The 15284-nt window shown below is 37.8% G+C and overlaps 1 protein-coding gene across 3 annotated transcripts in view; it reads left to right on the top strand.

Moving 5' to 3' along the window:
* Positions 1-15284, top strand: part of YEATS2 (YEATS domain containing 2) — a 100505-nt gene that overhangs the window by 28423 nt on the left and 56798 nt on the right. For all 3 annotated transcript variants that reach the window (XM_046658411.1, XM_046658412.1, XM_046658410.1), the window contains exon 7: positions 5663-5824. In XM_046658411.1, the coding sequence (XP_046514367.1) occupies positions 5663-5824 (162 nt within the window). The remainder of the gene's footprint in view (positions 1-5662; positions 5825-15284) is intronic.

Raw genomic sequence — 15284 nt, 5'->3', positions numbered from 1 at the left:
AGAGAAAACCTTGAATAGTCTTAGAACTACTAAGTTATTTATTTTAAAACATTCCCGTCACCAAACCAAAGCAGACCACTAGGTCTAGATTGCTTTACAGCAATCTGATAATTCCAGTTGTATATAAAATCTGGAGAAAAAGAGGTAACACTTGTCAAGATATATTATGAGGGTAGCCTAACTTTGTTAATGAAGCCAGACAGTGAGTTTATAAGAAAAAGAAAATTAGCACAACATTTACACTCATGAATATAGATGCAAAAATACTGAACAAAATCATTAGCGAGCTGAATTCAGTAATTGTAGAAATGAAAACACTTGATGACTAAGAAAAGTGAGTTTGGATTCACATTAGAAAATTAATAAATAAAATTAACCATATTAACAGATTAAAGGAAATAAATATTATCACCTCCAGATGCAGAAATATTTAACAAGACTCAACGTCTGTTTGTGAAAAATCCTCATGGCAAACTGGGAATTTAGTTAACTCTCATAAAGAATATCTTTAAAAAAGCTACAGCGTAATCGTACTCAATGGTAAACTATTAAAAGCGTTCTTTTTAGGGTCAGGAGGAAGACAAGAGATGCCTGATATCACTACTTGGGTTCAGTATTGTACTTGGAGATACTAATGTAGTCAAAAAAGAAAAAAGTGTAGGGATTAGAAAAGAAGAAATAAAATATCATTGTCAACAGATGATGTGATTGTTTACACAACAATTTTTGATACAGTTTTAGAATTAATAAGAGCTTAGCAAGATTATTGAATACAGTATGAATACACAGAAGTCAGTTGTTTCTGTATGACAGCCACAAACTTAGAAAACATTTTTTTGAAGATATTTACTGTAGCAATAAGAAACATAATAAATCAAACAAAAGACACGCTGACCTTTCATGAAGATTTATAAAAACTTTATTGAAAGACTGGTAAAAGAACTAAACAGAGCAGTGTACCATGTTCATGGACAGGAAGGCTCAGTATTGTAAGGATCTCTCTTCTCAAATTGATATGTAGATATTCTGATTAAAATCCCAACAGGGTTTGTGAAATTCACAGGCTGGTTCTTATCTATGAAGAGCAAAGGGTCAAGACTGGACAAGAACACTCTGAAGAACTAGGTTAGACACCTTAGCCTCGTGCATTACCCAGGATAACCTCAGGCAGAAATGAACGTGTAGAAGGCCATGACCATATTTTCCAACAGAATTTAGCAAGGGAGGCTCATGAAATAAAGACAGAACCTGCAAAAGAGAGGGCTAACGATGCTGGTTTTACCGTGGTCAGGACAGAAGGGAACGGCTTGTTTGGGGTTTTAGAAGACGAGACCAATTGCAACATTCTTGGCAGCAATAAATGGGAACCAGAAGTGTCCAAAGTTCTCTTACCGTGAAACCTGAATGAATGAAGTCAACCTGAGGGCTTGAGATTCCCTAACCCAGGAGTAAAATATGGCAGTTTATTTCCACCTCATGTACTCCGTTGGCAGGAAAAGCAAGGTTGATTTTTTTTTAATTACATAGTGATAATCAGAAAACAAAACAAACCTTTAGGAAGTGTTCCTTAGACCAAAAAGATGTTTAAAAAAGAGATTAACTGGAAACACTCGGTTTGGTTTGGTGATGTAGCTGTTAAATACTGCTGGAATTTTTTTAAGATTTTACTTTTTTCTTTTTCTCCCCAAAGTCCCCCGGTACGTAGTTGTGGGTCCTTCTAGTTGTGGCATGTGGCATGCCGCCTCAGCATGGCTTGATGAGCAGTGAGGTGTCCGCGCCCAGGATCCAAACCAGTGAAACCCTGGGCTGCCGAAGTGGAGCGCACAAACTTAACCACTTGGCCATGGGGCTGGCCTCTGGAATTTTTTCTTTAATTTTAAAATTCCTTTTCAGATTTATTGATATAATTGACAAATAAAATTGTGAGATATTTAAAGTGGACATTGTGATGATTTATGTATACATTGTGAAAGGATTCCTCCCCCTAGTTAATTAGCACATCCATCATCACCTCACATATTTATCTTTTTGGGGGAGGTGGGGGTGAGAACATTTACAATCTACTCTCTTAGCCACTTTCTTTTATATAATACAGTGTCGACTGTAGTTACCACATTACGCATTAGGTCCTCAGACCTTATTCATCGTATAGCTGAAAGTTTGTAACCTTTTACCAAGCTATTTCCCCCACCCCCCAGCCCTGGGAAACCATTTTTCTACCTCTGTTTCTGTGAGTTTGACTCTTAAATTCCACATATAAGTGATACCAGGTGGTATTTGTCTTTCTCTGTTTGGCTTATTTCACTTAGCATAATGCCCTGAAGTTCCATCCATATTATCGTAATGGCAAGATTTCTTCCTTCTCATTGCTGAATAAAATTCCATTGTATAGCTATATCACATCTTCTTTGTCCATTCATCCATTGACGAGCACCTAGGTTTCCATATCTTAGCTATTGAAAATAATGCTGGAGTGAACATGGGAGTGCAGATGTCTCTTAGATTGCTGTTTTCATTTTCTTTGCATATATACACAGAAATGGGGTAGTTCTATTTTTAATTTTTTGAAGAACCTCCCTGATGACTGCAACCAATTTACATTCCCGCCAACGGCACAGTGGTTCCGTTTTCTCCACATCCTCGCCAAGGCATCATCTCTTATCTTTTGGATGATAGCCATTCTAACAGGTGTGAGGTGATATCTCATTGTGGTTTTGATTTGTATTTCTCTGATGACTAATGATGTTGGGCATCTTTTCATGTACCTGTTGGCCATTTGTATGTCATCTTTGGAAAAATGCCTGTTCAGTTCCTCTCCCCATTTTAAGGTTGGATTATTTGTTTTTCTGCTGTTAAATTGTGGGTTATTTATATATTTAGGTTATTAACCCCTTATCGGATATGTGATTTACAAATATTTTTTCCCATTTAATAAGTTGCCTTTTCATTTTGTTGATGGTTTCCTGTGCAGAAATCTTTTTCGTTTGATGTAGTCCCACTGGTTTATTTTTGCTTTTGTTGCCTTTGTTTTTAGTGTCAGATCCAAAAAGTAATTGCCCAGATCCATGTCAAGGAGCTTACCTCCTATGTTTTCTTCTAGGAGTTTTATGGTTTCACGTCGTAAATTCAAGTCTTTAATCCATTTTGATTTGATTTTTGTGTATGGTGTAGATAGGGATCCAGTTTCATTCTTTTGCATATGTCCAGTTTTCCCAATACCATTTATTTATTTTTATTATTATTATTGTTATTTTAAAGATTTTATTTTTCCTTTTTCTCCCCAAAGCCCCTGGTGTGTAGTTGTATATTTTAGTTGTGGGTCCTTCTAGTTGTGGCATGTGGGATGCCACCTCAGCATGGCTTGATGAGTGGTGCCATGTCCGCACCCAGGATGCAAACCAGCAAAACCCTGGGCTGCCGAAGCAGAGCGCTCGAACTTAACCGCTCGGCCACGGGCCAGTCCCCCCGAATATAATTTATTGAAGACACTATCCTTTCCCCATTGTATATTCTTAGCTCCTTTTTCATAAATTAGTCAATTATATATGCCTGAGTTTATTTCTGGGCTCTCTTTTCTGTTCCATTGATCTATGTGTCTGTTTTTATGCCTATTCCATACTTTTGTTTTACTATCAATTTGTTATATAATTTGAAATCAGGAAATTTGAAAGCCTCCAGCTTTGTTCTTCCTTCTCAAGATTGCTTTGGCTATTCAGGGTCTGTTATGGTTCCATACAAATTTTAGGATTTTTTTTCTGTTTTTGTGAAAAAATGCCTTTGGAATTTTAATAGGAATTGTGCTGACTCAACAGATGGTTTTAGGTAGTATGGACATTTTAACTCCTAATTCTCCCAATCCATGAGCACAGAATATCTTTCCATTTATTTGTATCTTCTTCAGTTTTATTTATCAGTGTCTCATAGCTTTCAGCGTCTTGTAGTTTTCAGTGTACGGAACTTTCACCTCCTTGGTTAAATTTGTTGCTAAGTATTTTATTGTTTTTGATGCTATTATAAATGGGATTATTTTCTTAATTTCGCTTTCTGATAGTTCATTGTTAGTGTATAGAAACACTATACACTATACACTGATGTTTGTATATTGATTTTATGTTCTGCAACTTTACTGAATTTGTTTATTAGATCTAACAGTCTTTGGGCAGAGTCTTTAGGGTTTTCTATATATAATATGTCATTTGCAAGTAGAGACAGTTGTACTTCTTCCTTCTTCCTGCTTCCTTTGTGATTTGGATGCCCTTTATTTCTTTTTCTTGCTCAATTGCTCTGGTTGGGACTATGTACTGTGTTGAATAGAAGTGGCAAGAGTGGACATCCTTGTCTTGTTCCTGATCTTAAAGGAAAAGTTTTCAGCGTTTAACTGTTGAGTATGATGTTAGCTGTGGGCTTGTCATATATAACCTTCATTATGTTGAGGTGTGCTCCCTCTATACCCAATTTGTTGAGAGTTTTTATCATAAATAGATATTGAATTTTGTCAAATGCATTTTCTGCATCTGTTGAGATGATCATTTGATTTTTGTCCTTCATTTTGTTAATGTGACATATCATATTCATATCGATTGATTTGTGGATATTGAACCATCTTTGCATCCCTGGAACAAATCCCCCTTGATCTTGGTGTATCATCCTTTTAATGTATTGTTGAATTTGGTGTATAAATATTTTGCTGAGGATTTTTGCATCTATGTTCATCAGGGATATTGGCTTAGAATTTTCTTTTCTTGTGGTGTCCTCATCTGGCTTTGGTATCAGGGTAATGCTGGCTTAGTAAAATGAGTTTGGAAGTGTTCCCTCTTCTGTTTTTTTGGAAGAGTTTGACAAGGGTTAGTATGAATTCTTCTTTGAATGTTTGGTAGGATTTACCTGTGTAGCCATCTGGTCCTGGAGTTTCCTTTGTTGGGAGTTTTTGATTACTAATTCAGTCTCCTCACTAGTAATTGTTCAGTTCAGATTTTCTGTTTCTTCATGATTCAGTCTTAGAAGTTTGTATATTTCTAGGAATTGGTCAATTTCTTCTGGGTTGTCCAATTTGTTGGCATATAATTATTCATAGTAATTTCTTATTTATGTGGTATCAGTTGTTAATGTCTCCTCTTTCATTTGTAATTTAATTTATTTGAGTCCTCTCTCTTTTTTTCCTGGTAGGTCTGACTAAAGATTTGTCTTTTTTGTTTATCTTTTCAGAAGACCAGCTCTTAGTTTCATTGATCTTTTCTGTTGTCTTTTTAGTCTCTATTTCATTTATTTCTGCTCTGGTCTTTGTTATTTCCTTCCTTCTAACTTTGGGCTTAGTTTGTTCTTTTTCTAGTTCCTTGAGGTGTGAAATTAGGTTATTTGAGACGTTTTTTCTTAATGTAGGCATTTATCACTTAAACTTCCCTCTTTGAACTTTTGCTTTTGCTGCATCCTTTAGGTTTTGGTATGGTATATTTCCATTTTCATTTGTCTTAGGATATTTTTTTATTTCTCTTTTGATTTCTTTGACCCATTGGTTGTTCAGTAGTTTGTTGTTTAATCTCCATATGTTTGTGAATTTTCTGATTTTCTTCTCATAATTGATTTTTCATCTTGTGTTAAGTAGGAGTTGCTTTGTTAGGTTTTTGAAGGAAAAAGAATTCAAGTTTTTTTTTTTCTCTTCTAGATATATACCTCCTGATAAGAGAGAAGAAAATGACCAATCAACCCACAAGTGGATGGTATATGTCCGAGGTTCTCGTAGAGAACCCAGCATTAATCATTTTGTCAAGAAAGTTTGGTTCTTCCTTCATCCCAGCTATAAACCAAATGACCTTGTGGAAGTTAGGTAAGCACACTGGAGTGAGTTAACCTAAGAAGTACAGGTTTATTGAAGTGGAAGAAAAGTGATTTAACTGGAGAACACGCCCTTGAAATTCTTGTGTTATTAATAATTTACTCAGCTTTGACTCTTAGTCACAATATAGTTTTAACCGTGGTTTCCTCTTGCCGATTACTGTCTCACTGAGCAGGCACTGTGTCCTCCTGGCACATTGTTACCATAGGAATTATATTAGCTGATTTTGCTCCCGCTGGAAATAGCTAAACTTGTTTATATAAGTACAGATAAATATAAAAATGTTACTGCTTGTTATGAATATCAGAATATTATAGAATTAAATACAAGATTTTAAGACTTACAGAAATATTTAATGTCAAAAGTTCCCTATGATCTCACTCTCTTACAGGTAACCCTTAATGATATATTTCCTGTGTGTATTAATCTGGTATAGTTGTTTGTTGTTATTTCACAAAGATAGAATGATAATATATATACTATTCTGAAATTTACTTCATTTAGATGTATTCTTTACACCTTTATATCACTTTACATATCACATATCCATTCATTGTGTGTGGAAGTGGTTGTGGTTTGTTATCGGTGAAATCTCCTGTATCTTCAGCTCTCTTCAGAACATTCCTTCTACTCTTGACTCTTAAACAAAACGTGGCTATCTCCTGAGAACATCGCTTTGCCTGAGAACAGCTTTGAAGTGGCAGCTGGTTTCTTCCTCAGACACCATGTGCCATTGTGTCTGGGGGTGGGGTGCATGTCTTTCTTGCTCATATTTGTGGCTTCCAGAGCACCTTTCCCCCCTCCTTCCTGAAAAACCTCAGCTCGTCTGAAGCAGCGTATGATCTGCTGCTCTTCCTTATTGCGGCATCTACTAATTTGCTGGTCACTCCCCGCTTTAAAAAACACTTTCAGCACCTCGTTTACTGATTTTCTCTGTGCCAGCAGTCTTGTATCATTCATAAGGACTTTGACATGCCTACAGACAGTTCTCCCAAAACCCTGCCCTCCCTGTTCGTTTATGTCCTCACTTTATTTATTTATTTATTTATTGAGTTAATGATAGGTTGCAATCTTGTGAAATTTCAGTTGTACGTTATTGTTTGTCAGTCGTGTTGTAGGTGCACCACTTCTCCCTTTGTGCCCACCCCCACCCCTACCCCCCCCTTTCCCCTGGTAGTCACTAATCTGTTCTCTTGTCTACATTTTTAAATTCCTCATATGAGTGGAGTCATACAGAGATTGTCCTTCTCTAACTGGCTTATTTCACTTAAAATAATTCCCTCAAGGTCCATCCATGTTGTTGCAAATGGGACGATTTTGTTCTGTTTTACAGCTGAGTAGTATTCCATTGTATATATATACCAGATCTTCTTTATCCAATCATCTGTTGATGGGCACTTAGGTTGCTTCCATGTCTTGGCTATTGTAAATAATGCTGCAATAAACGTTGGGGTGCATGGGACTTTTGGAATTGCTGACTTCAGGCTCTTTGGGTAGATACCCAGTAGTGGGCTAGCTGGGTCATATGGTAGTTTTATTTTTAATTTTTTGAAGAATCTCTATACTGTTTTCCATAGTGGCTGCACCAGTTTGCATTCCCACCAGCAGCGTATGAGGGTTCCTTTTTCTCCACAACCTCGCCAACATTTGTTACTATTAGTTTGAGATATTTTTGTCATTCTAATGGGTGTAAGGTGATGTCTTAGTGTAGTTTTCATTTGCATTTCCCTGATGATCAGCGATGATGAACATCTTTTCACGTGCCTATTGGCCATCCGTATATCTTCTTTGGAGAAATGTCTGTTCATGTCTCCAGCCCATTTTTTGATTGGGTTGTTTGATTTTTTGTTGTTGAGTTGTGTGAGTTCTTTATATATTATGGATATTAAGCCTTTGTCAGATGTATGACTTGCAAATATTTTTTCCCAGTTAGTGGGTTGTTTTTTTGTTTCAATCCCATTTTCATTTGCCTTGAAGAAGCTCTTTAGTCTGATAAAGTCCCATTTGTTTAATCTTTCTATTGTTTCCCTTCTCTGAGAAGACGGTGTCCGAAAAGATACTTTTAATACTAATGTCAAAGAGTGTACTGCCTACGTTTTGTTCTAGAAGCCTTATGGTTTCAGGTCTCTCCTTTAGGTCTTTGATCCATTTTGAGTTTATTTTGGTCAATGGTGAGAAAGAATGGTCAATTTTCATTCTTTTACATATGGCTTTCCAGTTTTCCCAGCACCATTTGTTGAAAAGACTTTCTTTTCTCCATTGTATCCCCTCAGCTCCTTTGTCCAAGATAAGCTGTCCATAGATGTGTGGTTTTATTTCTGGGCTTTCAATTCTGTTCCATTGATCTGTGCACCTGTTTTTGTACCAGTACCATGCTGTTTTGATTACTGTAGCTTTGTAGTATGTTTTGAAGTCAGGGATTGTGATGCCTCCAGCTGTGTTCTTTTTTCTCAGGATTGCTTTAGCAATTCAGAGTCTTTTGTTGCCCCATATGAATTTTAGGATTCTTTGTTCTAATTCTGTAAAGAATGTCATTGGGATTCTGATTGGGATAGCATTGAATCTGTAAATTGCTTTAGGTAGAACGGACATTTTAACTATGTTTATTCTTCCAATCCCACGTACATGAAATGTCTTTCCATGTCCTTATGTTATCATCCAATTCTCTCAGAAAGGCCTTGTAATTTTCATTGTATAGGTCTTTCACTTCCTTAGTTAAATTCACCCGGAGATATTTTATTCTTTTTGTAGCGATTGTGAATGGTATTGTGTCTTAAGTTCTTTTTCTGTTAGTTCGTTATTAGAGTATAGAAATGCTACTGATTTATGCAAATTAATTTTTTACCCTGTAACTTTGCTGTAGTTATTGATTACTTCTAAGAGTTTTCCAGTGGATTCTTTGGGGTTTTCTATATATAAGATCATGTCATCTGCAAACAGCAAGAGTTTCAATTCCTCCCTCCCTATTTGGATTCCTCTTATTCCTTTTTCTTGCCTGATTGCTCTGACCAGGACCTCCAGTAATATGTTAAATAAGAGTGGTGATAGAGGGCATCCTTGTCCCGTTCCTGATTTCAGGGGAATGGCGCTCAGTTTTTGCCTATTGAGTATGATGTTGGCTGTGGGTTTGTCATATATGGCCTTTATTATGTTGAGGTAGTTCCGTTCTGTGCCCATTTTGTTCAGAGTTTTTGTTATAAATGACTGTTGAATCTTGTCAAATGCTTTCTCTGCATCTGTTGAGATGATCATGTGGTTTTTATACCTCAGTTTGTTGATGTGGTGTATCACGTTGATTGGTTTGCGGATGTTGAACCATCCCTGTGTCCCTGGTATGAATCCCACTTGATCATGATGTATGATCCTTTTGATGAATTGCTGAATTCTGGTTGCCAGAATTTTCTTTAGAATTTTTGCATCGATGTTCATCAGCGATATTGGCCTGTAGTTCTCTTTTTTCGTGGTGTCCTTGTCAGGCTTTGATATCAGCGTGATGTTGGCCTCATTAAATGTGTTAGGAAGTGTTTCATCCTCCCTAATTTTTTGGAATACCTTGAAAAGGATAGATATTAAATCCTCTCTGAAAGTTTGGTAGAATTCCCCAGGAAAGCCATCTAGTCCTGGGGTTTTATTCTTTGGGATGTTTTTGATTGCTGTTTCAATCTCTTTCCTTGTGATTGGTCTGTTCAAATTGTTTGCTTCTTCTTGAGTGAGCTTTGGGAGATTGTAGGAGTCCAAGAATTTATCCATTTCCTCTAGGTTATTCATTTTGTTGGCATATAATTTTTTGTAGTAGTCTCTTATAATCCGTTGTATTTCTGCGGAGTCTGTTGTTATTTCTCCTCTTTCATTTCTGTATTTGTTTATTTGAACTTTCTCCCCTTTTTTCTTTGTAAGTCTGGCTAGGGGTTTGTCAATTTTATTTATTTTCTCAAAGAACCAGCTCTTTGTTTCATTGATCCTTTCTACTGCCTTTTTTGTTTCAATAGCATTTATTTCTGCTCTGATTTTTATTATTTCTCTCCTTCTGCTGACTTTGGGCTTTCTTTGTTCTTCTTTCTCTGATTCGGTTAGGTGTAGTTTAAGATTGCCTATTTTTGGGATTTTTCTTGTTTGTTAAGATGTGTCTGTGTTGTGATGGATTTTCCTCTTAATACAGCTTTTGCTGTATCCCATATGAGTTCGTATGGCATGTTATCCTTTTCATTTGTCTCCAGGTATATTTTTATTCTTTAATTTCTTCAATGATCCATTGCTTGTTCAGTAGCATATTGTTTAGTCTCCACATCTTGTGCCTTTCTCAGCTTTTTTCTTGTAATTAATTTCTAGCCTTATAGCATTATGATCAGAGAAGATGCTTGTTATTATTTCAATTTTTTTAAATTTGTAGAGGCTTGGCTTTTTTCCCAGCATAGGTCTATCCTTGAGAATGTTCCATGCGCACTTGAGAAGAATGTGTATGCTGCTGTTTTTGGATGAAGTGTTCTATACATGTCTATTAAGTCCCATTGCTTTAGTTTTTTGTTTAGCTCTACTATTTCCTTGTTGATTTTCTGTCTGGATGATCTGTCCATTCATTTGAGTGGGGTGTTGAGGTCCCCTACTATTATTGTGTTATTTTTAACATCTTCCTTTAGGTCTGTTAATAGTTGCTTTATGATCTTTGGTGCTCCTGTGTTGGGTGCATAGATATTTATAAGCATTATTTCTTCTTGATGAAGTGTCCCTTTGATCATTATATATTGTCCCTCTGTGTCTCTCTGTACCTGCCTTATTTTGAAATTCGTTTTGTCTCATACAAGAATTGCAACACCTGCTTTCTTTTGCTTGCTATTAGCTTGAAGTATTGTCCTCCACCCCTTCAGTCTGAGCCTGTGTTTGTCCTTGGGGCTGAGGTGTGTTTCCTGGAGGCAACAAATTGTTGGATCTTGTTCTTTAATCCATTTTGCCACTCTGTGTCTTTTTATGGGAGAGTTCAATCCGTTTACATTGAGGGTGATTATTGATGCATGTGGATTTACTGCTGACAATCTGTCGCTCATTATCTGGATTTCCTGCATTACCTTTGTTTCTCCTCCTGTGTGCTTTAGCCTACCCATTGGCTATTGCAATTTCTTCTGCTGGGTTTCTTAGATTTTTCCTTATTTATGTTTTGTGGCTCTGTTATGTTTTTTAGTTTAGTGGCTACCCTGAAGTTTGTATTTAGAATCTTGTGTATAATATAGTCTATTCTCTGATGGTCTCTTACTTACTTGGCCTAGACTGATTTAGTCCCTTTGCTCTGCCCCTCCTAAATTATTATTTTCATTTCTTATTCCAACTCGTGTTATGAGTTTGTAGTTAGAGTGATAAGATCGTCTTTGCTTTGGTAGTTTCCTTACCTTTTTCCTAATGCTATAATTCAATATTTGCTGTCCTGTTCTGGTTATACCTGTCTCCCTACTCTGCGGTTTGTGACCTCGTTTTACCTTTTTTCTTTTTTCAGGTGTGAGAGCCTTGAGGATTTCTTGTAGTGGAGGACTTTTGGTTACAAATTCCCTTAACTTTGTTTGGAAAAGATTTAATTTCTCCCTCATATCTGAAGGATATTCTTGCTGGATAGAGTATTCTTGGCTGAAGATTTTTATCTTTTAAAGTTTTGAATATGTCACTCCATTCTCTCCTAGCTTGTAAGGTTTCTGTAGAGAAATCCACTGAAAGTCTGATAGAAGCTCCTTTGTAGGTTTTCTTCTGTCTTGCTGCCCTGAGTATTCTTTCTTTGTCTTTCATTTTTGCCATTTTTACTACTATATGCCTTGCAGTACGTCTTTTTGCATTGACAAATCTAGGAGATCTGAAAGCTTCCTCCACACACATTTCTCCCTCAATCCCTGGGTTTGGGAAGTTCTCTTCTATAATTTCATTAAGCACACTTGCTGCTCCATTTTCCTTTTCTACGTTCTCGGGAATTCCTATGATTCTTAAATTCTTTCTCCTCATTGAATCCGCTATTTCTCTGATATTTTCCTCATTCTTTTTTCTCCTTAGTTCTCTTTCTTCCTCTGTCTGGAGCCATTCAGCCTGTCTATCTTCGATTATAGTAATTTTCTCCTCTATGTTGTCTACACGGGCATTCAGGGAATACGTATTCTGTTTTATCTGATCCATCGTATTTTTCATCTCCAGTATTTGTTTGATTCTTCTTTATAGTTTCAATCTCTTTTGTGAAGTAACTCCAGAATTCGTTGGCTTGTTTCTCTATCTTTCCCTCTACCTCATTGAGTTTTTTGATGATAGCTACTCTGAACTCATTTTCACTTGGTTTACCTATTTCCAAGTCCTCAGGACTTAATTCTGTGTTTTTATTGTTTTCCTTCTGGTCTGGAGCTTTTATAAATTGCTGGACGGTAGAGGAGCAGTTTTTGCACATGATGGTAGAATTCAGTTGCAGTTACAGCCTGTTGCCCCTAGATAGGGTTGAGAGCCATGTGTTCTGAGCTCTCCGCCTTCAGGCAAGATGGTGGCACCCAGCGCGGGTTGGGGAGGAGGGGCTCTTTCTCTTGCGCACCAATCTGGATTCCAATGCAATCAGCTCTCGTTCTCTGGTCTCCTGGGGCCTTGGTTTGATGGGGTCCCCACGCACGGAAGCTTTCTGCCATCAGTGGGTTTCCACTGTACCAGCGGCGGGAGTCCTGGACGATGCCCGGTGGCATGGCCCCTCCCCTGCTCCTTCCCTCACCCGCGGCAGTGATCCCAGTCTCTAGAGGAGAGAGTGAAGTTCTCTCTTACCCCGTTCCAGCTCCTCCGAGGCCAGCTGCACCCTCTCTGTCCTCCATGGTCTTGTTTCTGTAGTTCTCTGACAGTCTGGCGTTAAGATTATTGGCTGAAATTCACTTTTTCCTATCCTTTGTTGTGGTGTGGGGGGGAGACAGTCCTGGGTCACTTCAACCCGCCATTTTGCTCCGCCCCTCTCTCCAGTGTCCTCACTTTAATAATGAGGTTATGGTAGTGATAATACCATAGAATCTAAGCTGACTAAGGAGAGGAGGAAATTATGTAAGATCAGCGATGCAAATTGAAAGTTAGTAGACTCAGAGCTTCTTGATATTTAGGACCTTTTCTTTCCTGTCTTTATATCCTCAGGGTCTAGCGTAGTGCCCAGCACATAGTAAATACTCATTTCATGTTTGTCGTGGATTGAATTGTTGAATCCATGAGTGGGCCATTCCTTTGGAGGTGGCTGTATTTGTTTGGAAGTTTTTTGTTTTTGTTTTTGTTTTGCAAGGGAAGATTCACCCCGAGTTAACATCTGTTGCCAGTTTTCCTCCTTTTTTCTTACTTTTTCCTACCCCAGAGCCCCAGTACATAGTTGTGTATAGTTGTAGCTACTTCTGTGTGAGCCGCCGCTACAGCATGGCTACTGAAGACAAGTGCTGTGGTTCCACGCCCAGGAACTGAACCTGGGCCGCCAAAGAGGAGCATGCCAAACTTTAACTGTTAGGCCATCAGGGCTGGCTCTTGTTTGGAAGTTTTTAATTATATTGAGCAGAGACCTAATTTCCTTTAACTTCTAAATAGTAAACTTTATTATGCCTTTTGACACCACACAGATCATTATAATCTCTTTTCCATGTAGCTGTTGTTCAGATATTTTGAAAGCAACTGTTGGGTCTCTTCCAGTCTCCTCCAGGCCAACCACCCACATTTGTTTCAGTGGTCATTCATGTGACTTTGCTTTGTCTTTCTTTCCATCCAGGTTATATTCCCTAACACACTCCAGTTTATTTATATTCTTCTTAAAATAGTCTTTTTAATACTGAACTTTAAATTCCAGGTCTGGCATGTGTAACCAATATAAAGTAGAACAGAACATTAATGTGTGTTCTAGATTTAAGAAGGGTTTATGTTTTCTACGAGGCTCTTCAGGTATTTCTGGCGTCAGGTGTCTAAAGCAGTGTGATGAGTAGGGGAGATCTTTTGCAGCTGCCTTGAGACTTGGGCTTAATCTTAGCTCTGGATCAAAGCATGTGTGTGTTTCTTATGTGCTCTGAATTTCCTCATCACCACGTGTTACCTGGTAAAGAGCATGGGCAGATTCTGCTCCTATGGAAGCATCTTTTTTTATATTTGGTTCAGTTGCCATGACCATCCTTAGTTAACTTCCTAAAAGCCATGATTATAAATTTTGCTTTTAGGCACAAGACAGTCAGTAAATGTGTGCTAGGCTCAGAACTTGGCAGGGATTGCAGAGGTGAAGAACATATGGTTCCTGCCTTTGAGAAGTTTAGTGGCATATTCCTGCCCTTGGTGCATGAGAGACTAGAGTGGGCTAGGCCCCCACAAGAATGTCCTAGCGAGCCTCCTCAAAATATTTGTATCTGTTTCATTTAATTCACATGTAGAAACTCTCTAGAGTTGCACTGTCCAATAGAAATGTATTGTGACCCACATAAGTAGTTTTACATTTTCTAGTCACCATGTTAGAAAAGTAAAAACCAAAAAGTGGAAATAAATCGCTACACAGGGTAATGCAGTCTTAGGCTACTTTATGAGGAGTAGACTTACTATACCCTGCAGTCTGACAGTGTCTAGCCATACTGTCATGCGTATGGGGAGTGAGGAGATCTGACACCACAGGGACCTGGAGTAGCTAGTGGTTAAAGCATGGGTCCTGGAGCTTGTGGCCTCTGTTTTTATCCTGGCTCCACTGCTTATCTGCTCTGTGACCTTAGGCACGTTAGTTATTCAGCCTCACTGTCTCAGAGAGCATATTGCATAGTGTGGTTATAAAGATTAGATAAGTTAATAGATATAAAGGGCTTAGAACCTAAGTGGTTGGATCATAGTAAACAGTATAAGTGTTTGCTTCTGCTGCTGTTACAAGAAACAGAATGTATTCATCCTAAAAAGAAAAAACTTAGGAGAATGTTGTAGTTCTCTTGAAGTTCTTTCATGGGGAGGAAGAATTTATTTATGATTCCAGAAGGCATATTAGAACTAACATGCAGGAGGAAGATGAAATGTTTTTATAACAAAGCTATTCAGGAATGTAATGGAGAGTCTCCTTAAGTAATGAGTTCTGGGTCCCTAGAAGTGATCCCGAAAGACTGGTTGGCCACTTGAATTAATTAGTTGTGCAAGGAGTTGCACTCCATTCTTTATTTCTAGTAAAGCCATTTTTTTTATCCCTATATTCTGTGGTTTTCCTTCCTGGTCATCAATGTATTTCACCTTCTATGAGGAATCTACAGTAGTGTGTAACGACATTTCAGTCAATGACGGACCACATATGGTGGTCCCATAAGATTAGGACCATATAGCCTAGGTATGTAGTAGGCTACGTCATCTAGGTTTGTGTAAGTACACAAACACACAACGACAAAATCACCTAACAACGCATTTCTCAGAACTATCCTTATCATTAAGTGACTCTTGTCTGTAGAAATACAGAAGTCTGTTCAGGAGAGGCAGT

This window comes from Equus quagga, chromosome 4 (assembly GCF_021613505.1).
Source record: "Equus quagga isolate Etosha38 chromosome 4, UCLA_HA_Equagga_1.0, whole genome shotgun sequence".
Classification (NCBI taxonomy): Eukaryota; Metazoa; Chordata; class Mammalia; order Perissodactyla; family Equidae; genus Equus; species Equus quagga.
The sequence above is the reverse complement of the archived record's forward strand: the minus strand, read 5'-3'. Positions and strand labels throughout refer to the sequence as shown.